The sequence below is a fragment of the Cucurbita pepo genome, chromosome 1, assembly GCF_057944985.1.
Source record: "Cucurbita pepo subsp. pepo isolate OVF chromosome 1, ASM5794498v1, whole genome shotgun sequence".
NCBI classification, from domain to species: domain Eukaryota; kingdom Viridiplantae; phylum Streptophyta; class Magnoliopsida; order Cucurbitales; family Cucurbitaceae; genus Cucurbita; species Cucurbita pepo.
The window spans coordinates 6,855,139-6,877,805 of record NC_141798.1 but is presented as its reverse complement, the minus strand read 5'-3'; the positions used below and the strand labels follow the sequence as shown (position 1 = coordinate 6,877,805).

At 34.8% G+C, this 22,667-nt stretch overlaps 3 protein-coding genes and 3 non-coding genes across 7 annotated transcripts; all 6 read right to left on the bottom strand.

Annotated features, from left to right (window-relative positions):
- Positions 1 to 305: 305 nt before the first annotated feature.
- TRNAR-UCU (transfer RNA arginine (anticodon UCU)) lies at positions 306 to 378 on the bottom strand. The gene has a single exon. It is a non-coding gene; the product is annotated as a tRNA-Arg (tRNA).
- A 76-nt stretch (positions 379 to 454) lies between these two features.
- On the bottom strand, positions 455 to 527 carry TRNAR-UCU (transfer RNA arginine (anticodon UCU)). Its single transcript has one exon. It is a non-coding gene; the product is annotated as a tRNA-Arg (tRNA).
- A 101-nt stretch (positions 528 to 628) lies between these two features.
- Positions 629 to 701, bottom strand: TRNAR-UCU (transfer RNA arginine (anticodon UCU)). Its single transcript has one exon. It is a non-coding gene; the product is annotated as a tRNA-Arg (tRNA).
- A 2,693-nt stretch (positions 702 to 3,394) lies between these two features.
- On the bottom strand, positions 3,395 to 7,595 carry LOC111786659 (Mitochondrial substrate carrier family protein). Of its 2 annotated transcripts, XM_023666924.2 has the most exons (7): positions 7,431 to 7,595; positions 6,505 to 6,672; positions 6,338 to 6,422; positions 5,460 to 5,555; positions 4,719 to 5,238; positions 3,967 to 4,102; positions 3,395 to 3,677 (listed from the first exon to the last, which is right to left on the bottom strand). In XM_023666924.2, exons 2-7 carry the CDS (start codon positions 6,628 to 6,630, stop codon positions 3,486 to 3,488), a joined length of 1,155 nt encoding a protein of 384 aa, XP_023522692.2. In that variant the 5' UTR covers positions 6,631 to 6,672; positions 7,431 to 7,595; the 3' UTR covers positions 3,395 to 3,485. The 2 variants fall into 2 exon arrangements, with proteins under 2 accessions (XP_023522692.2, XP_023522755.2); XM_023666987.2 differs by lacking the exons at positions 6,338 to 6,422; positions 6,505 to 6,672; positions 7,431 to 7,595 and adding an exon at positions 5,635 to 6,289 and having other exon boundaries at positions 5,460 to 5,562.
- An 856-nt stretch (positions 7,596 to 8,451) lies between these two features.
- Positions 8,452 to 13,159, bottom strand: LOC111805909 (3-phosphoinositide-dependent protein kinase 1). The gene is made up of 11 exons (XM_023691204.2): positions 12,570 to 13,159; positions 11,556 to 11,736; positions 11,347 to 11,399; positions 10,962 to 11,063; positions 10,772 to 10,880; positions 10,604 to 10,682; positions 9,714 to 9,879; positions 9,469 to 9,603; positions 9,212 to 9,378; positions 8,862 to 9,084; positions 8,452 to 8,765 (listed from the first exon to the last, which is right to left on the bottom strand). The coding sequence occupies exons 1-11, from the start codon at positions 12,738 to 12,740 to the stop codon at positions 8,682 to 8,684; spliced, it is 1,470 nt and encodes a 489-aa protein (XP_023546972.1). The 5' UTR covers positions 12,741 to 13,159; the 3' UTR covers positions 8,452 to 8,681.
- A 1,201-nt stretch (positions 13,160 to 14,360) lies between these two features.
- On the bottom strand, positions 14,361 to 19,693 carry LOC111800374 (glucosamine inositolphosphorylceramide transferase 1). The gene is made up of 4 exons (XM_023684036.2): positions 18,982 to 19,693; positions 18,635 to 18,757; positions 16,685 to 16,852; positions 14,361 to 16,457 (listed from the first exon to the last, which is right to left on the bottom strand). The coding sequence occupies exons 1-4, from the start codon at positions 19,351 to 19,353 to the stop codon at positions 14,775 to 14,777; spliced, it is 2,346 nt and encodes a 781-aa protein (XP_023539804.2). The 5' UTR covers positions 19,354 to 19,693; the 3' UTR covers positions 14,361 to 14,774.
- Between the last annotated feature and the right edge of the window lie 2,974 nt (positions 19,694 to 22,667).

Here is a 22,667-nt window from a genome sequence, read left to right as displayed (position 1 = left end):
TGTGTTAAACTTTGGGACTTTGATTAGAATCTTGAAACTTAGAGACTAAATATAAATATAGCCCAAAAATCTAATTTACTATATTTTGTATTTATTTTTTGTATTTTATAGAAAAATTAAAAAAGAATTAAAATAAGAATAAATTTAAAGGTTATTTAATTATGCATTTGTATTATTAAGGGAACAAAATAGAATTCTTGTAGTAAATACTTATCATGTAAAAACTAAAGATTAAATACTCAATACTGTAAAAACTGTATAAAAAAGTCCTAAAAAACGTAACAAAAAATAGAAAGAATAAAGAACACGCCCAGTGGGACTCGAACCCACAATCGCCTGATTAGAAGTCAGACGCCTTATCCATTAGGCCATGGGCGCTTACTTTTGAACCCAATTGAATACTATAAAAACTAATAAAAAAAACTTAAACGGAAAAAATAAAAATGTACATATGCACGCCCAGTGGGATTCGAACCCACAATCGCCTGATTAGAAGTCAGACGCCTTATCCATTAGGCCATGGGCGCTTTCCTGTAAACTGAAGAACATTAAAATTTGGATAATGTAAAAACGATATAAAAAAGTCTCAAAAACAGCCAAAAACTAGAAAGAAAGAAATACCTGAATGCACGCCCAGTGGGATTCGAACCCACAATCGCCTGATTAGAAGTCAGACGCCTTATCCATTAGGCCATGGGCGCCTGATTGTCATGTCATACACGGCTGATTAATTAATTAGTACTTATACAATTATGCCTCTAATTTAATTTCAACTTTTCACACCTTTCCATTGTCCTAATTTCAAAAAATTAATTTTATTAATGTAATATTAATCTTTACATTTAAGTAAGTTTTATGCACATGTGAAATGTATGCATTAAATTTCTTTAGATGGGATATGACTTTTCTTTTAAATATTCATTTGAAGAGGAATTCGAACTTTTAACCTCTTAATCGAAAATATTTATATTTTCCTAAATTTTTATTTTTAAATTTAGTTATTTATTTTTCAAATTTGCTATATAAAATTTTACTATCACTCCACTAAAGGGAGATTTGAACTTCAAAATTTAAGTTTTTCTTTTTACCTTTTAATCCAAATTCAAGTTTTTTTACCTTTTAATCGAAATTCACCTTTGAATTGAAATTCAAACTTTTTACCTTCTAATCTAGAGCAGCTTATTTGTTAAGAAAGGGTAAATTCCTTCCCCTTGATACTTGTCCACAAAAACACATTCTTCCAAATTGGGAAAAGGATAGATTCATTCCATCCGAGAATTTTTTTTTCCCAAAGTTGTCCAAAAACATGTTATTTTTTCATACGTATTTAAAAGTTGTCCAAAAACATGTTATTTTTTCGTATGTACTTAAATAATTAAATAATTACACTAAGATATTCATATGACTCAATAACCTGACCACCTTAAACTATTCCGCTCAAATCATAAAAGTTATGTTAGGATAAAAGTTGAGTTAGATTAGATTTTTTTTTGGTTTGATTTGGGTTGAATTTTTCAAAATCTTAACAATTTGGTTCAATTTGCATGTTAACATTTTCTGGTGGGTGAATCTAACCCACCCTAAATTTATGTTATAATCCAACCAAACTCTATCTACTTTTGAAAAGGTCAAGATTTTTTAAAAGGTTTATTTATTTTTCTAAATAATTAAAAAAAAAAAAAATCAACAACCATCTCAAAATCAGAGAATTGAGTTATGATGCAAATTTTAGTAGAGCAGTTGAATCATCCACTCAACTAATACAAAATTTTGAATTAATTTAAAATAGAATTAAGACTATAAATTGATACAATTATAAATATAAATGCGTAAATTAAAGCATTTGTTCTATATTCATATAAATTATAATTTAGCTATTCTCACTTTTATGGTAAAATTTAGGATGTGTTAGACGAACACAACTCTCCACAATGGTATGATATTGTCCACTATTAGCATAAGCTTGGCTTTGATTTGAGCTTCCCAAAAGGCCTGAAACCAATGAAGTTAGTATTCCTCACTTATAAACTCACCTTCATCCAACAGGATGGTTCAAATGATCCTAGAATCGGATCGACCTAAACTATTAGAAGCATAGAAGAAGTAGAGAGAATGGGTTGAATTATTAGTTTAAAATTGGAGTAATTTAAAAGAATGGTATTGGCGTTGTATGAACAGTTAGGTAGCCAAGCATCGTATTGGCGGTAGAAAGAAGCAAGTGAAAAAAGAGAGGAAAAGAGCGTAGCAGTGAAATTTTGAAATGGCGTATTACTTTCCATCTCAAAACACAGGAACCCTCAGCTTTCAAAACCCATGCGCCCAAATTTTCACAACTCCAAACCAAATTTCTTCTTCCCAGACATGGTTGACAACAGAGACATTGTTCCTACAGACCCTAAAGTGACCTGGTCCTGGTCCTGGTCAAGAAATCTCAACAAATTAGGGGACAACCAACAACAAACTTCACCACTGCCACCTCAGAAACCTAACCTCCTCACTCTTCCGGGATCGCAAGTGCCTCCTCCTCCGCCGTTGACGGCTGAGTGCAAGCGCCCTGGCAAGTTTTCGCATCCGGCGATCCTGTGGCCGGTATGATTCCTTCTCCATTTTCTCGATGTGCTTCGTTTTTTCAATTCTATTTAACTTCTAACTAAACTATTTTTTATTTATATTCAACCACATATGGGTCCCTAAACAACCTTAAAAATTCAAATATATTTAAATATTTTTTAATAAATAGTATTACTCATTTAATCCATGTTTAAATAGAGAAAACCTTCATTTAATTCTTTACCTGAGGGTTAGTAATGGGCTGTTGGGTAGCTAATTTATTTATCCAGCTGATGTGGGCCAATCACCTGCTGCCACGTGGTAAGATATTTAATTATTATAAAAAGGAAAAACAATTATTTTGATGTATTTCATTTCATGTCTTTTCAGTTATATGCTTTGGGAGGATTCCTTATTGCGAGGTGGGCTTTGAAGAAATGGAAATCTGGGGAGGACGAAGGCAAAAACTAATATTAAAAACCATATTTTCGGCGCCCAAGAAGTAGCCTTCGAAATGCTGTGTGAGCCGAGGAATTAGGCTTCAAATAAAATTATTTAAATTACTATGATTATTGTAATAATTACAGTAATTAAACATCAGCACCTCACTCATTGTTTGAATTAAATAATAATAATAATAATAATAATAATAATAATAATAATAATAAAAAGAAGGAGAGCGCTTAAATAATATAAATAGATTTTGTGACCATTAATATAAATAAATTTTTGATCGAGCAGTTGATAATGAGAGTATAATTATATATATATATATATATATATTAACGAAGTAAAATGCATGACAGAGCTTTAAAAATGTAATAAATTAGCGAAACAAAATGTGTGTATAGAACAAGAAATTTATTCTCCATGGCCTTGAAAATACTCCCTTTTTCTAACTCATTCTAAGTAATATCCATGCAAATAATAATACATCATTTCAACAAATGATCAAGAATCAAATAGTAACCTCCAACCATAAAAAATGACCCTAAACCACAACGAGCCATTCGTAATCCTATGCCACGAAACAGGAGACTCCGATCTGCAGGATGAATCCCCGTAGTTCTCTCAAATCTATTACCCGGTTGATGCCATTTGAGAAACTTTCTCTCCATGGCGACGTACTGCAACAAAAGAACCATGATCAAACACTCATTTCCAGGCAAGTCGAGAAATGTTGAAGGGATGATGCATCGACAGTGAGCGATGTGAGAAAACGAAATATTTTGCACTAAAGAGGAAAACTATCATGATGGTTTTTATCGAGGCTAAACTATAAAAGGACTTCTAAACTTTGAAACTTTCATAAACATTTCAAAACTACCATTGGAGTAAAAACCTTTTATCGATAGACAAGACTATCACAACGAGTGCACTAACTGCACCGAACTCGTCCATGAATGATATTCGTACCTTCGGCAGCACGGTGCATAGTGATCGACTATTGGCAGTATCGAAACCATGAGAAACAGCTGCAGCAACTGCACCGGAAACTCCAGCTGCAAGACTAACCGAAAACGGAGACAATGGGCTTACTTCATCATTTGACCTGGAAGAAGAGATTCACAAGAAAAATTGTTCGTCATCTCAATCTCAATCTAATGAAAGGAGACAATAAAAATTTACAATAATCTTTATTATAAATGAAGCTACCATAGCCAGACTATTATATCAACTAATTACATCTAGATTTCAACAACCATACATACCATACATAGGCTATCTTTAATAGCCAGACTATTATATCAACTAATTACATCTAGATTTCAACAACCATACATACCATACATAGGCTATCTTTAAACTATGGACAGCGGTCTAAATCCATAATTGTGTTCTTGATATCAATTGGAAACTGTAACGGCCATAGCCCACAACTAGCAGATATTGTCCTCTTTGGGTTTTTCCTTTCGGACTTCCCCTCAAGGTTTTTAAAACACATTTGTTAGGGAGAGGTTTCCACATCCTTATCAAGAATACTTCGTTCTCCTCTCCAACCAATGTAGGATCTCACAATCCACCCCCCTTCGGGGCCCAATGTCCTCACTAGCACTCGTTCCCTCTCCAATCGATGTGGAGTCTCACAGAAACTGTTCAGTTCAAAGTGAAAATTTGAAATGGAAACGAGTTAGGCACAACTTCAAGGGTGGTCCAAAGCATGGAACCTGGGTGGTGGATCCATCTCGATGCTCTTCCAAATTAGCATAGATCGGTGCAGAAATTGCCAGGTCGAGAAAAATACACCGCTGAAGATGGAATCCCTCGCGATCCCAGATCGTAGACCTCTCCAAAATGCCTGCCATCCTTCCAGTGATATGATATCTGATGGCCTATGCACATTGCTAACTGCAGGTGGCCTCCCGGACCCCGTCATCATCCATGGATACTCTTGTAAGGCACCTTTTATATTTTGGTGCATGGTTGTTAGGGTGGATAAAAGACCAACTGAATGGTTTAAGGCTTTCAGATCCAGTGTATAGCCATGAAGAAACCTTGACATAGAAGGTGCAAGAGCTCTTTCTTGTCCAACGAGAGAAACTCGGCTTGGTAATCGAATAGCAGAGGTCACCTGAGCACGAAGTTTAACAAGCTCAAATGGCGAGCATATCAATGATTCTGCTGCACCAGCCATAAGTCCAGCCAGAAGAGCCTCGGACACATGCACGTAATCATCTTCACGACCATCTGCCATGTATGCACTAACGACCATCACAAAAACAAAATTTATTGATAGTAGATTCGAATTGAAATCAGCGCGACGAAAAATGAATATCGCAGTTTCCCGTATTTGCAGATTTTGTTTATCAATAATAAGATAAACAAAATTTCAAAATCGAGCTCCTAAACAAATAGTCTGTCAAATAATATCGCATTTCGTTAAATAATAAGATAGGATATGTGATTACCTTTATAATAGGCTGTCACAATTTCATATACTCCAAATCGAGCTCCTAAACCAAATAGTCTCCCAAAGGCCAACCATCCAAATCCACTGTACAGACCTGCAATCTTCAGTCAGTGAGAAATTAAGCTCTATATAATATGATCCAAGTAACACATTTTCGAGAAGCAGACAATTACCATGTTGAATAAAGCAACATATTGAGTTCAACAATATGACGGGGATTCAAATCTCAACCAAAGATGTAACAGTCCAAACCCACCGCAAACAGATATTGTCCGCTTTGGCCCGTTACGTATCACCGTCAGCCTCACGGCGTCTGCTAGGGAGAGTTTTCCACACCCTTATAAGGAATGTTTCGTTCCCCACTCCAACCGATGTGGGATCTCACAATCCACCCCTCTTGGGGACCTAGCGCCCTTACTGGCACACTATCTAGTGTCTGGCTCTGATACCATTTGTAATAGTCCAAGCCCACCGCTAGCAGATATTGTCCGCTTTGGCCCGTTACATATCACCGTCAGCCTCACGACGTCTGCTAGGGAGAGGTTTCCACACCCTTACAAGGAATGTTTCGTTCCCCTCTCCAACCAATGTGAGATCTCACAATCCACCCCTCTTGGGGACCTAGCGTCCTCACTGGCACACCGTCCAGTGTCTGGCTCTGATACCATTTGTAACAGTCCAAGCCCACCGCTAGCAAATATTGTCTTCTTTAGACTTTCCCTTTCGGGCTTCCTTTCAAGGTTTTTAAAACGCGTTTGTTAGGGAGAGATTTCCACACCCTTATAAAGAATGCTTCGTTCTCCTCTCCAACTAATGTGGGATCTCACACAAGAGGTCGAGAGTATTATAATAATCCAAGAAAAATTAAAGAATCACCTGAATTTCCTGAAAAGGATTTAATTCTATGTAGAGCCTGAGTTGTCGTCAACTGTTTACCAGATCCTAAAGGATCAGAACCAACCTATTGTAGAGCAAAGAATTACATAAACTCATATAGATATATTTTCAAGACAGAAAATATTCACAGCAGCAAGATATTAAACCTGGATAAGGGTTTTAATAGTGTCAAGAGGGTAAGTAAGAACTGTGCTTAGTGTCACTGAGCCAGCAGCAGCAACTGCATGGGTTGCGAAGATTTGGTTCTTCAAAAACTCATCCATTTTAAGCATGCTAGCAGATAAATGGCCTCTACTCAGCTCATTCAATTATCACTACAAGAAATGGTATCAAAATTACATATCAATTGGGCAAGAATGAAATAATGATCAAGATCGAAGACTAAAACACATAATCTAGGAACGAAAAAACCGCAAATCTATTGAAATTTCCGATCATAAACGCTTTAGATAACCATTTAGTTTTTGAAAATTAAGCCTATAAATGATATTTCCATGGATTTCTTTGATTCACTATCTACTTCTTGGAGGTGTTTTTAAAATCCAAATTAGGTTTTGAAAACAAAACAAAAATCGTTTTTAAGAATCTGTTTTTGTTTCTGAAATTGACTAAGAGTTAGAATCTGATGAGAAAACAAACACAATTTTCAAATTTCAAGAGCTAAAAAACCAAATGGTTATCACAATTTTCAAGTATTCGGGAGACTCAATTAAAAATTTTTAGCTGTTGTGAGAGCAATGGGAAACTGAATATTCGTATCACTTCTTTTTCTGTTGTTTGCAAAATTTCTCCTACCTCCCACACTTCAGTATGTAAATTTACTTGAATCAATTCAAAAAATTTCCAGGAATGAAGAACCCTCATTCAGTTAACAAAGATTCAACAAAAAAAAAAAGGAAGGATAAAAGGAAATCTATCGTGTTTAATCAAGGCATTTGATACTTCAGTTTCATCCGCCCTAGAAATGAAGAACGACAAGGAAACCAATTTTGCATAACAAGAAATTCGCAGAAAAAACACAGAGAATCAGAACGCCATAAATATATATGTGTATATAGAACATCAAAAGTACCTTTTCAATGAGAAATTTGGCAGCGATTACAATGAATAGCGAGTGCAGTGGAAGTGTGAAGGGCTCCGGCGAAGCGGGAAGCAGAGAGCAGAAGAGAGAGTCGTCGCAGAGAGAGAACCAGAGGCTCTTTTAGGGAACTTACGAAATTGGTTCGATTTGGTTTAACAGATTATCCGAACCGACCGACTCCGTTCGGTTTATTCCTTTTCAGCACACCGTTAAAAAACAGTTGTATTGAACGGATATTAAGTTAATTAATAAAAATATACCTAAAACTCAGTGCATTTTTTAAAAATATTATTAAATTTTCAAAAATTTCAAAGAAGTCTTGAAAAAAAAAAAAACCCTTAATAATACATATATTATTTAGATATGCACAAAATCAAAATATTTTACGCATTTAATTATATTAAAAATTAAAAGTTATCTATTAATTTTTTTGAAACTGTTTTTTTTTTTTAAATATATGTGTATTCCCCTACTTACTTTATGACTGGACCTTAGGTCCAACTCTTGCTTTCTTGCTTGCTCAATAGATTTTGTATAGTACAGGGGTAAAACATTAAAAGAGGTTTTTACCGCTCCCATATAACTGTAAAAGTTCGTAAGACCTCTTTCATTCTTAATTAAAAGTTCGTAAGACCTCTTTCATTCTTAATTAAGTAGCTTATCAGAGTTATTGGACCTTAGGCCCAGCTCTTGCTTTCTGTATCCAGCATAGGGGTAAAACATGTCCGGCTCTTGTAAAAGTTCGTAATTCTTAATTAAGTTCATAAGACCACGAACTTTTTCTTAATTCTTAATTAAGGTATCGGGACCTAAGCAACCTCTATTCTGGTCTGCATTTCTATATATATATAATACCTTAATAATACATATATTATTAGAAATGCACAAAATGTTTTACACTTCTCATTATATTGAAAAATGAAAAGTTACCTATTAATTTTTTTAAAATTATTTTTTAAAAGAATACTTTTAAAATACAAAGATTAAATAAACATTAAATTTAGGAAAAGGATTCATATAATAGTAAATTTCATTGATGAGTGATAGGTTTCTTGAATACATGTATTAATTGCAGGCCATATTATAAAGACTCCAAAGATACAAGACTTCTTTCCCTTCCAGCTTTCTTCTTTTGGGGTTGAAGGTGGGTGGGATTACCTCATATTTTCTTAAACTAATTTTTTTTTTTTTTACTCTTTAAAATAAACTCTTCCAAAGAATGCATCACCGAACACGAACGATTCACCGATTCTGAAGCCCCTCGATCGCCTTCTTCCACTGCCATGCTCGCTGTTTCGCGTCCTCAAAAGAGGCAATCTTTTTTGGCTGAAGAATGAACAGTTTGAGAAACAAAACAACAGAATATGATAGATCTAATAAAGTTATTTAGAAAAAAGAAGGCATGGAGTTCATATGGCATACTGTGCAGATCTTGAAATTTGAAGGACTGGTCACTTGAATGTTGAGATCATTAGGATTGTCAGACCAAATGATATTCCCCTTCACAATAAGCTTTGAAGGATCAACATAAATCAACTTTGGTTTGTTGGTGAGGATGAGCTGAACCTTTTTGCTTGATAGCTTTTGAATTTTTTTCACCATTGAGATCATAAGAACAGATTCTCCAGGATCAAGGAATTGTTGCCTGTTATATAAGTTGAAAAATTAACTAGTATAGCCATAAAAGAGACCGATATCGTCGCAAAATCAAATCTAAGACATCTTCTCAAGCAAACATAATATATAATGAATGTCACGAAGAAAACAAATACCATTTTGAATCGAAGGAGTCTATCGATGCAAGTCGAGTAATATGATTTGATCCTTCGGAAGTTGATGCAGAACCAGCATTCCCATCGTTTTGTCTCGATGCACCGTCACCAATATGTGAAGGATTCCAAGAGGACTCGGAGCCATCGTCGGTCTCGTTTGAATTGGTCTACATAATGAAAAGCGAGATATTGTAGTTGACAAGAACGCTAGGATCAAATAACTGACATAGGGCAATTTGGATAGCAAGCAACAGTACCGTAGCTTCTAAAGCAAGCCTGGGAGGGGTTTGTGTTCTTATGTTCTTCCAATCAACCCCCTCAAAGAAGGGATGATTCTTGAGGGATGCATAGCCCTCAGCTCCGGCGCCCGGTCTCTTGATCGGATCTAAATCCTGGAACGGATCGAAGACGAGTTAAGGCCAAACTTATGCATAGAGCATAAGATAAATATTTTGATAAAAGTCTGAAAGTGCTAAAATATTATGCATTGTAGCATACATACCAGTAGGTGGTCGATGAGATCCCTGGCTTGCTCCGAAAAATAGCTCGGGAATTTTATATCTCGTGCTACAATTTTTTGGAAAATAAGCCACTCACTTGCATCCTTAAAAGGAGAAGTCCCCGACAGCATCTGGTACACGGTGCACCCGAGCGCCCAAAGGTCATTTCTGTTTCCAAATCCAAAAAACCCATTATGTTATATGGAGTGTAGAATAAAATGAATCGATAGAATTAGTGAACACGAACATAAGGACCAATAAAATCTCCCGACTTTCAAGACTCAAAAAGACGGAAATATTACTCAATGAGACCATCACATAGCGACTGCCCCTCTCTAAACCCTTGGTTACGCGGTGAAACCATGATTTTTTTGTTTCTCTCTCCTACATTCAATTGTATAAAACTGTAACAGCCCAAGCCCACCGCTAGCAAATATTGTTCGCTTTGGCTCGTTACGTATCGCCGTCAACTCCACGGTTTTAAAACATCTGTTAGAGAAAGGTTTCCACATCCCTGTAAAGAATGTTTCATTCTTCTCTCCAACTGATGTGAAATTTCACAATCCACCCCCCTTGGGAATCCAGTGTCCTCATTGGTGCACCGTCTGATGTCTGGCTCTGATACCATTTGTAATAGCCCAAGCCCATTGCTAATAGATATTGTCCGCTTTAGCCCGTTACGTATCTCCGTCAACCTCGTCAACCTCACGTTTTAAAACGCGTATGCGAGGAAGGGGTTTCCACATTCTTATAAAGAATGCTTCATTCCCCTCTCCAACTGACGTGGAATTTCACAAAAACCATCTGCTAGACTACTGGTCAAATAATTTCTCCAACAACATTAGTGTAAAGTAATATCGTTATGAGCAGGTAAGTAAGATGAACTTGTTACCCAAAAGTTGCAGGGGAAGAATTAAGGACTTCTGGAGGAACATATGCAGCAGTGCCCACAAATGTACAAGCTTTATCATCTACATATAAAAATTGGTGCAACACGCATCAAAATGCGTCGAATAAGATTCAAGTATATTTTTTGGCAGCGATATGAACTGAAACAAACCCGATGCTGCATTTGGAAGAACCGTAATTCGGCTATCGACCATCGGCTTTACACTCCCAAAATCAGCTATTTTGATATGTCCATCAGAAGTAAGTAGCAAGTTTTCAGGCTAGCAAAGAAAAGTTATTTAGTTTTTATGTGCCACAGATCCACAATAATGCAGCAGATAGAGATCTAAAAAAGGAAAAACCTTGATATCTCGGTGTATCAATCCCATGTTGTGTATGTATTCGAGGGCATCGACCACTTCGGCCGTATAAAACCGAGCTTCTTCCTCTGACAGACGACCTTTCTGTTGATAATTACTCGAGGGTTAGAACGAAAAAAACGAATATGTCAACAAACATATACATTTGCCATAAACTGATTTTGCACTTCAAAATATCAGAATCGCAAAACTCGAACTTCTAAACGTAAGAATATGCATAGAATAATCAAATTATCTACTTAACTCAATTTTAACATTTACACACACAAGAAATAGCATAATTTAGAAACATATTCTGTGGGGAGTTATAAACTTCACGAGGGATCACCATACGAGCGAGAGAAGAACGAACGTTTAATCAACTTACCCTAGTTATCTGATCAAAAAGTTCTCCACCTTCACAAGACTCCAATGCCATGTCTTGACATCAAAATCAAGAAACGAGTATTAGTAAGAAAACAAGATGGATATCAGAAAACCGTGCAAATAAATAAGAGCATAGCAACTTTTGACGAAGCAGACGAAACAATATGGAATATAAGAACATTCACATAAAAACGGTAAATCGATACATACACAAAGAAAAAGTATCCTGAAAGGTAAAAAATAGTCTGACAACACCAGGATGATCCAACTGATCAAGAACAATTCTTTCCAACTTCACATAAGCAGTTTTATTTTCTTTGGTGATGAATTTTTTGTCCATTATCTTCAATGCATATACAGTTCCTGTGTCCTTCTTCTTCGCCCTTACAACCTGGTCAGAATATTTCAAAGATACAGATAAAGATTATAATGAAACCAATCAGCTAAATATACTAAAATCATTTTTAATCTCTTAAAATTCCCAATTTAAAGTTCTTCCCGTTGGCTGTATCATTCACGCTCCGTTTGATAACTATTTAGTTTTTTCTACGCCATTTCTTTTCTAACTATACAAACAAAAACAAGTTTTTGAAATCAATATTTGTAGTTTTTAAAACTTGGCTTGGTTTTTGAGCACTTTGAATACGTAGATAACTAAACAAAGAAATTAATAGGTAGAAGTAGCGTTTATAAGCTTAATTTTCTTAAGCTAAAAACGAAATGATCATCAAACATGGTCTAAATTGTTGTTTTGTTTTTATATATTTGAACACATGGGCATGCTACTAGAAAGAAATAGATTTCGTTAATGAGGATATGAAACGATTCCGTTGATGAGCGGGTCGAGTTTCATTTGTCAAGTAGCATTCGGGCAAGATCGAGACGAAAAAGGAGAGAAAGGAAGAAGGTAAACACAACAAATGCTCCAATTTATATGAATTTAAGGGATTCTAGTTCCATTTTAACCCCATTTATTAACACGACCTTGAATACATGGAATAACCTACGAGTCTGGATAAAAGAAAATGGATCCTTGTTCATAAGATTTAGAATCGGAACAGGAAATTTAATCACATTCTATAATAATATCTACAGATTCTAACCTCGATACTCAAATTATCACAGAACCAACAAAATGCCATTAATGGAATCATATGAACAGAACAGAACAAAACAAGACTATAATTATAAAAAAAAAATTAAAAAAAAATCCAGAGGAAATACCTTGGAATATGAACCAACTCCATATATCTTCCCCAATTCAAAATCCTGGATTGTAAAATTCTCCTGAGGAGCACGAAAGGAAAAGCTCTTGGATCTCGGAACATTGGCGCCATTAGAACCGTTGCCCTGAATCATCAACTTAGCATCAAAATCCTTCTCCATTGCCAACATCGCTATCTGCAAAGCCCCTTCCCCTACATTAATCTCACCCAAGCTCTGTTCTTGGGCACGGAGCCAAGACGGTGAACAGCAAGAACAAGAACAAACGAGAAAGCAGAGGTTCGATCAGAATCCTTTTGGCTTTTTATCCTCGTTTTAGAGGTGCAATAATATGGAAAGCCGTGAATGAAAACCAGCTTTTTTAGCTTTGTAACCAAAATTCAAAACCCTAGAAAGTTAGGATGAAATTGGGGAAAATGGAGGAGGAGAGAAGGTGAAGGAAATTTTCATGGAAGAGAGAAAGGGGAGAGATGTGGGGATTAGAGAGAAGACAGGAGGAGAGAGAGATAGGTTGAAGCACATGGGATTGGATGATGGAGAGATCAACCTTCTATTTTTTCCCCCCGCCTTCTGTTTCTCTCTCCCCATGCTCCTAAACTTGGAGGGCATTGAAAGTTTGGGTTTGGGTTAAACATAAATTTTAAATTTTAAATTTTAAATTTTTTTAATAATTTATTACATAAAATATATATATCATATATTTTGTAAATTTTCATAACTAAAAGATAAAAATCTTGAAATTTAGATGTAATTTAAACTATAAAATAAATCAGTTTAAATTTTTAATTAAAATTATATTTTAAAAAATAGTTATTTGCCATTTTAGTCCCTTAAATAATTTAAGTATTTATTTAGTTTATACTAAATTTTGAAATTATAAATTTAGTATTTAAATTTTTAAATTTCTTAAAAATCACTAATAAATATAAAATTGCAAAATTTTTGGTAGTTATTTAACGAGAAATTAATTTTTCAAAATTTCAAAATATTAAATTTAAACTAGTAATTTAACATAATTACAACAAAAAAAAATTAAAATTTTCAAAGTTTTGAATTTTTTAGTATTTATGTTTTTGTTACCCATCCAATTTTCAAGACTTTCAATTTCAAATATATTCAATTTTCAAGGTTTTAAATTTCTTTTAATTTCAAAAATGAAATTTCAAAAATGCAAACTTATTAAATACAAAATTAAAAATGAGTACACAGACCAATTAGACACTTTCACGACTCAAACTTTTAATTTAATCTTACATTTTCATAGACATTAGCACGATAAGAGGACAAGATATGAAAATAATTCAAAGTTTGTGGGCCACAAGTACCCATGAAAGGTCGGCCCCATCTCCCCATGTTGAGAGATGAGTCACGAGACCTTTTAAAAAAACCAAAAGTAAAGTCATATGTTTTAAGTGGACAATATCATACAATTATTGAGGTCTCGATTCTCTAAAGTGGGTCTCGATTATATATATATATATATATATATATATATATATATATATATATATATATATATATATATAAAAAGACTGTAAAGTTGTTTTGGGGGCTGGGGGCTCACCTCAAAAGCAATGGAATTATCAATCTCACCACTTTCCCTATTCAACCCATTTCCAACTTTTACTTTACAGTCAAACATATCAAATATCAATCAAAAAGATAATCATCACATTAAACACACATTAAAGACATTAATTAATGGATTAAACTATGAACTAAATAGATATAAGGTTTAATATAAAAACTACCAAAAATAATGTATGCAAAGAGAGATAGATCAAGAGCTGGTTGATGAATCAAACAATACATTCATTAATTGGACAGCTACACACTAGTTTCACTATATGCCTACCCAGAAAAGTGGAATTATAATTCAGAGCTTTCCTTTGCTTACCCCTTTACCTTTTTGTAAGTAACACAGTCCTTCAAATGAAGCTACAACAACAGGTTATGGAATACCCGAGCGTTCGAACTCGCTGATCTGCAAGCCATCAGGGCGGCGAGTTGACGAACGGCCATATTTCTTGCACACGGGAAGTGGAATCAGTTTTCGGAACGGGCAAAACAAACCACGACAAAGCAATGTACATCTCACTGACTGAAAACCATAGATATCTAAACTCCCCAACTAAATTCACAAGGGGGAGGAGTTTCGTTCGACATTGGAAGTTCACTAAAATCGGGGAGAACCTCTTTCGGTCGTTATAAATCCCAGCCATCTTTGCGCCCGTTGAATCCCCATTTCCGATCTGCCAAATTCCCGTACAACTCGGAGAACTTATTGAGACAGTCGCTTCTAAGCTGATAGTGAACTTGGGTATTTTTGCTGATAGCGGCACCGGAGAACTTCGACGTGTCGATTGCCCAAGCGGGTCTCACGTATTCTACTGTTTGTGATGAGCTTGCATTGGCATACAGAAAATTCAATAAGACATCTTCACAATTAAAGAACTTTTCGACCAAATCCCTGCCTGGCCTGGCAGCTGCACTCCAGTACCTTTGGAAAGCTAGTTGGCTATCAATGAAAGCTGCCCCTGTAAGAATCATATTGTATCCTTTATGAGTTCGGGCGTATTTCTCAGCTCGGTATTGCAACGGACTTCCATTAACAAGTCGGGGATAGAAGCCCACGATGCGATCGGGGTGTTGACGCCATACCCTAAAACCTCGCTCAACGTCGTCACAAGTCATCATTATGTCATCGTCAAGCTCCAAAACAGCTCGAGTTTTTATTAAAGGATCCAACTTAAACCGATTATTAAGCGAGTTCTTCTCTTCGATTCTGATTCGCACAGGCACAACTGAATCCAAATCACTCATTTTCGGAGGTGTTCCCTTGTTCCACACCACAACGATCTCTCGAACAGATGAGCATCTTGAATAATGTTTCACATACATTTTTAAATTCCAAAGACGGGCGTCGTAAGTCATCGTGAGTAACGTGAACTGCGAGTAGTGGTTTTTAAGCGGGTAAGCTTCTTCGGCACCGTTGCCCCCGTATATATATTTCACAGCAGTACACATCAGTGCAACTCCCAAAACAAATAAAATAGCAAGAACGAGTCTACCACTGCAAGTATTAGATTTTACCCAACTTCGAAGGATTGAAGGTGCTCTGTTCACTCGGCTGCAAAATCGCCTCACTTTCGAAGAAAATAAATTCGACTTTTCCCATGTTAAGATCGCATCGCTTCTTTTCCCCGAAGTATAAATGCACCAATTAAGAGGAACAATACAGTTCACTGCTCCAAGTAACACACCGAGTAACACGACAAGAACAGCAACGACGACAAATGAAGCACAACCAAGAAGTAATCGAAGAACTGAATCACCCGAAGGTACTCGATCTCCATCCATCGCCCCAATCCATTTACCAGAACTAAGCTGCTGAGCATCAACATGGTGATAGCGAATACCATTCCAAGCATTACGACCCTTGACAGGTTCTACTAAGCCCAACGGAACTTCTACTTCCTTGTATCTATCTTTTGTAAGAACGTCGATCCTGAAAACACGAACTTTCTTGCCATAAGTTTCACCACAATCTTGACCAAATCGATAAAGGCTACCCTCATGAACAAACGGCCGGCCTCCATTACGAGCACCAAAGCTTTTATCGACATTATAGATAGGGTTCCTCTTATGAGGCTTCCAAGGACCAAGGGGCGAGTTACTATACCATATCGCCAAATGCCCATTTTTTTTGGTACCGAGCCCTCTATGATCTGACCCGAAAAGCCAGTACATACCATTGTGGTTGATGATGACTGAATCGACAAGGGGCTTCTTGAGGATAATTCTATCCAGTTCCCACTTCAAAGGAAAATTAACCGCCCGATAAAGGCGAACTTCCCCTTTCTGACTGCTTTCCGGCATCATGTATATCTGCAAGAAATAATAGACGAACTATCAAATTTTTGGAAGTGATTCAATCAAATAGACACTGTAGATCTAGTGCATAAACAATTTATCGATCGATATCTTCACCCACATTCCTGTAAAATTGAGACCTCGACATTGACATGCTAAGCCGTGGTTATATGTAGCAGAAAGACCGTCTTTAGAAATGATTATACACCCAAAAAAAATATATATATATATATATCTCTTACCTCACCGAGATGTTCAAAGACATATGGAAAAGAGAGATGCCATTTCTCGTCCAAAGCAACACCTAGTAGCTGCCATGTTGCTCCATTATCCACGCTCTTCGCAACACCTATATCTCCTTGTAACGAGACCGAGTTCTTGGTTTCGTAAAATAAGTAAATAATATCACCCTGCCAATATAATTAAGCACATCGGTTATGTTCATTGTCGTACACATTATAATTGATGACAAGATAGATTTATTCGTGAAAAGGGTAAACATGCTCATAAGAAGGCACAGTGTATTGATACATATGTTTTCAATCTAATATATAAATTTGAATTCACGTCTTAAATTTTCTATTAAATACAATTTGAAATTTTAACCACAAAGTCTAAAAACGGTACTTATAAAAGTGTAAGGATCCTAAAAAAAACATTTCGAAGCGTAAAGGCCACCACAAAATAAGGGTCAAAGGTCGGGGACTAATATTACTGGACACTAACCAACTTGAACCTAGCTTGACTGATTAAGATATGAACTCTCAACTGAAAGGTCAAGATGTTGAACCAAAGTTTGAGCCCAACTAAAAACAGTTCGGTAAGAAGAAGTAGCCATAATAGCTACATCCAGAGTCGCCCGACCTAACTGATATCACACGGTCATTTCCTAATAACATTTATGACTTTTATAGTATATTTCTGTCTCTCAATTCTCTTTTATTTTGACACGATGGAACTTCGTTTATCACGATTGGGGACTCATCATTCCACAGCTACATCATCATTCCGAACTATCATTGAGAATAAATGACATACTACACGAACATACAAAAAGAAAAACCCACAAAAAAAGAGCAAACTACAAGAAAGGGCTCTGGGCTCCGAACAAGCGAAGTAAGACTAAAAACTTATTGTCTGATAAAAAAAAAAAAAACCCGCTCTTTATAATACGTAAAAGTCATTATTTCATCTATTTATAATACTTAAAAAACTTATTACCATCTACATCGTCTTACACGAAATGTTAAGAAAATAAAACATAGGCTGGTCTGCAGAAAGCTATGCCCAGGATTGGCATTAAATTTGGCCTTTGAACAACTTTGTAGCATTCCCATGAATACCTGTGAATACTAAACAACCCACTCAAAGACGGTGAGCCTTCCTGTCCGGTTGAAAGAACCTCTAAGGTGCAATTTTATCAAACAATTACGGACCAACACAGGACCAAAACCAAAAGGCTGATTATTTGTTGAGTTCAACAATAAGTGGAGGTGAGGGATTCAAACCTGACCTCTTGGTTAAAGACACGTGTCTCAATCAATTGAGCTATGCTTATATCGACAAAACCAAAAGGCTGACGGTTATGAAGTTTCGCGATAGGTTTCTGCATTATATTCTTCATTTTATCGACAAAACCAAATCTACTGTCTCACAACAATTCAAAAGCCCACTCGGCTTCATGAACGAACTGCTAATCAATTCTATAGTAATGTATGTATCCCTAAGATTACAGGGCAAGAAAACAATCACAAAAAGAGCTAAGAAATGCACGTTCCCCTCGTTCTTTCGCCATCAAATCCAAACGCACACCACCACTACTACAACACACATTAAATCCTGAACCCCGTAATGATTTCGAGATTCAAACTTACGACGTATTGGAATGGCTAAATTTCAGCCAGCCAAATGAGACAACAAGGTACAAACCGATTCGGCCGTTCCTCTCTTTATTTCAACAACGATTTCTCATACGTGCTGTTTGAAGTTGTTTACTGACCAATTATTTTTTCAAAAACATAATCAAGTAAAAAAAAAAAGTGCTATCGTGAACTTCATTCTATTACGGGGAAACAATCTTAAAGTTTCAGAACAATCAAATAACCATAGAATTGCGTGAATCACAGCAAAAAGTTGCAGCATAAAGAAGGTTTTGAATTCTTCAGCCGCCAAAAAAGGCAATAAAGAGTTACCTGAACAAACAGAAATGGGTCAGCAACAAAATTACTAGGAAAGCCAGCATTAGAAACTGAAGCACAAGTGATAACAGGATTAGCAACTGGCCAGGCAGCACTTTCATTCCTCCATACATTAGCCTGCACTCAATTAAAACCTCGCTTAGCTAAAATCAAAAGGATGATCAAGAATCCATCTGATATGCAGAAATTCCAAGAGTGTTCAACAATGAGAAGCAATAAAATAACCATTTCACATCAAGACATGCATAGAAACTCTTAGAAAACAAAGGAAAATACACAAAATAATCCAAAAAAAAAAAGGAAGAACATGAAGAATTGGATGATTGTTGAGATGAACTCACAATTTCGATGGGTTTAAGAGAGAAAGGAGAATCGCCGTAAAATACCCCAATAGACCAAGAACCCTCACTGTCTTCTTGACATCCAAGCGATGAAACGCCGCCGATCGTACGAACATACTGAGGGGTAAAAGTTAACCAAGCGTAAAGTGTAGCAACCGATCCAAACAAAACGAAGCATCCGAAGAAGAAGACGGACCCTGAAGAGACCAGTCTGAGGTGTCTCTGTTGCCACTTCCATCCACAACCGCAGCTGCTAGTGGAACCATTGACGCCGCCACCAACTCCGCCGCCACCTGTACCCAAAGCACCACTGCCCATAACGGAATTATTCGCCGCTCCACTTCCACCAGCCCCAATTGGACTCGAACCCATCTCGAGATGAGTCAAAGGGACCTCTCCGTCGACGGTGAGATCTCACACCGCCGCCACATCGCCGGGACAACGACGGAGAACTCTCAACGGCATTTAGACAACACAAAATCCCTCGGTTTTTTGTTTGATCTCGTCCTCCCGCTCGGATTTGTTCGAACTGCAGTTTGGGTTTTTGGCGGAGTCAACGAAAACAAGCGGTGGTCCCTTTCGTGAATGGAAGAATGGCGAGTTCGCAACTAGGGAATGAGGAAATTATTGAACAAATATATTTTGGTTTTTTTTTTCTCAACAAATAAAACGGGGCGAGAGACGAATGAGTGATATTTCGCAAGTGGTGGTTTGCTATTGATTCGGTGGAAAGTTTTGTACAAACTCCAAATTGAGGGGTTTGATTTATCCGCGTTTGAAATGTATCGGTACTCGCCGTCTCCAGCGTCACACGCGTGCAACATACGGCACGTGTTGTTACGTCAGCGCCACCACGTATGATTGAATTTTTGACTTTTTTTTTTCCATGGTATAGAATAGTTTAATTATTAATTTAGTTTCGAGTCTCTTAAAATTCATGAATTTAGTGCCATAAAGTTTAGAGTTAAATTTAATTTTATACTCAATATATTAATTTTTTAAAATAATTTATTAAATATAAAATTAAAAGTTAGATAAAGATACAAAATTAAAATTAAAATTTTATGGAGCTATTAAATAATTAGTTAAGTTAAAAAGAACCAAATTTACTTGAAATTAAAATTTATAATTTACAATTTAAACTCATATAAAAATACTCTAGAATTTGAGGCATATTTTAATTGAAATTAATAGTTGATAGAGTGATACTATTTACAGCTGTATAAATTATATAATCTCATTATTATAATTTATTTCATATAAAAATTTGTTATTTAAATTTTTATTTAATGTCATATTAATCTAAATAAAATAACTAACACAGTTTCTATCTTATTTTAGTAAGAAAGCTTTCAAGTAGTATTATTTTATAATTGGTTTCAAGCTTGAATAGTATAAATTAAAATTTTCAATATTAACATTAAATTTTTTTTTTTTTTTTAAATAAATTAGTAATAATTTTATATAAAAAAATTCGTATTAAGCTAAAAATAGATTTATAGTTCTAAGTTAGATGAAAAATAAATTTATAAATTATAAATTTAAATTCTCCCAATTTACTTCATAATATAATTACAGAAATTGTACAATTATGAATTAAGGTACAATTTAGATGCTCGATAAGTTTTGTGAAATAAACTTTAATGTGTTGATTTGATTGAGGAAAATTCATAATTTGAATTTTAGTTTTTAAAATTAAATATAAATTCCCTTCAAAAGCAAGCCGTGGAATGGATGCTTTGCTGGAAAATTCAAATCATAATCGCTTGTTCCTTTTATTTATTTTGTTCCAAATTTAATTAATTATATATACACTTTATTTCATTTTAATATCTTCAAATATATTATTTCATTGTTTAATTTTATTAAAATAAAAAAGATAATAGTAAGTGAAAGTAATCACCAAAATTATTTTTAAAAATAAAATATTAAAAAATATAAAATAAGAAAGAAAATACAAATGTTGAAAATTATTTATTTATTATTTATTATTCTCAGCCGTCAAAGTCATAATTATTACGACATTTGCAAGTGGTTTTTCTGGTAAAGTGTTGCTTAGTCAGAAATTGTAGCAATTAAAATATTATTATCTAAAATGGCTCAAAGTATTGCTTAAATATGATTTATTTGACACCCAAAACAAATTTATGCCAGAAAATTAAGCAAGTTATAATGATTTAAAAAAATTTCATTTACTTTTTTTTATTTTGTGAAAAAATAATATGCTCTCGCGTCACGTATCTTACTTGTTGGCCTATCACATTTGCAAGATTTGTCATGAATCTACATCATTTAATGCAATTTCGTACCTAAGAAAATTGACCAATTATAATGAATGATCAATTTGGTCACGTTTTGTAAGTTGTATTTTTTTTTTTTTTTTGTTCGGTTGATCATTAACATATTAATTAATATAATTTATATTAAATACATAAAATACCTGATAAAATATGAATTAATATACCTAATATCAATTAATTAATTGTTTATTAATTAATGAATGAGAGGTTCGGTCTTACAGAATGATATTCGAACCGTTAAGCCTGGTATTCATATATTTTTATTTTTTAGTTGAAATTGATTGATGACGATGCTTCTACACGCGCTCCAAAAGGAAAGGATAAGGTAGCCTACGTTGACTTGACTTGAACTCCAGTCGGTCAATTTTGGCCGTCTCGCCTTCTTTAGTTGATATGTTGGTCGACACGCCATCCTTTCTTTGATGATCATCAAGAAAATGAAAATTACTAATTTTTAAAAAAATTATAAGTATTTTTAAAATAAAGAAAGGAATTTCGAGATATTTTCTATATTATTGTATTTTATTTTTAAAGAACAACACTGAAATGGCAAGGGATCGATTGATTACGACAAATTGCAATAAATAAGCTTTTGTCACTTTCACATGGCGGGAGCGTGTCTTTGTCGTGATTGGGGCGGCTAGAAATTTGAAATCCAACGGCTGGAATTTGATTTGGTTCGGTTTTGTCCCGTTTCCGTTGTATTTGCGGTGGCAGATTCAAAGAAAAAGCTCACCACGTCACGTGACAGCGGAAGATTCAAAGATTAAAGCCGAAAAAGGAACCATAACAGCTGCAACTCCAACTTGTGTTCCAAATATATATATATATATATATATATATATCCACAAATAAGATTAAGAAAATCTCTGCCATTTATATATATAAATATATATCCACATTATTTTTTAAAAGAATTTGTGTTTTTGTAAATAAATAAAAAAAAAAACAAAAATTAATTCTTGGCTTCTTGTAAAGTTGATAGGTTTTAATCCTAAGCTTAAAAAATATTATAGTTTTTATGACTAAGTTTCTAATTAAATATTATTTAAAAAATAAATAATTTCATAATTATAAAAATTAAGATAATTGTCTTTACTCATGTACGAGAGATTTTTATTCCATAATTAATGTTTAATTTTATTTGCACTAAATACCCACAATATTTTTCGGTAGGATACAATACGTTTTTGCTTCGTGACAGTTAATTAGTGTTTAGGATGCGATAACTATGATATCTTGTTGGTGCTAACTCAATTCATATAAAAAAGATTTGTTTCTTTTGGGGCGCTAATGGTTGAAAATGTGACTTTTTTTTTTATTATTAGTTTTTTTTTTTTTTTTTAATTTTGTTAATTTAAAACTCTTTCGGAGATCAGCCTGCTT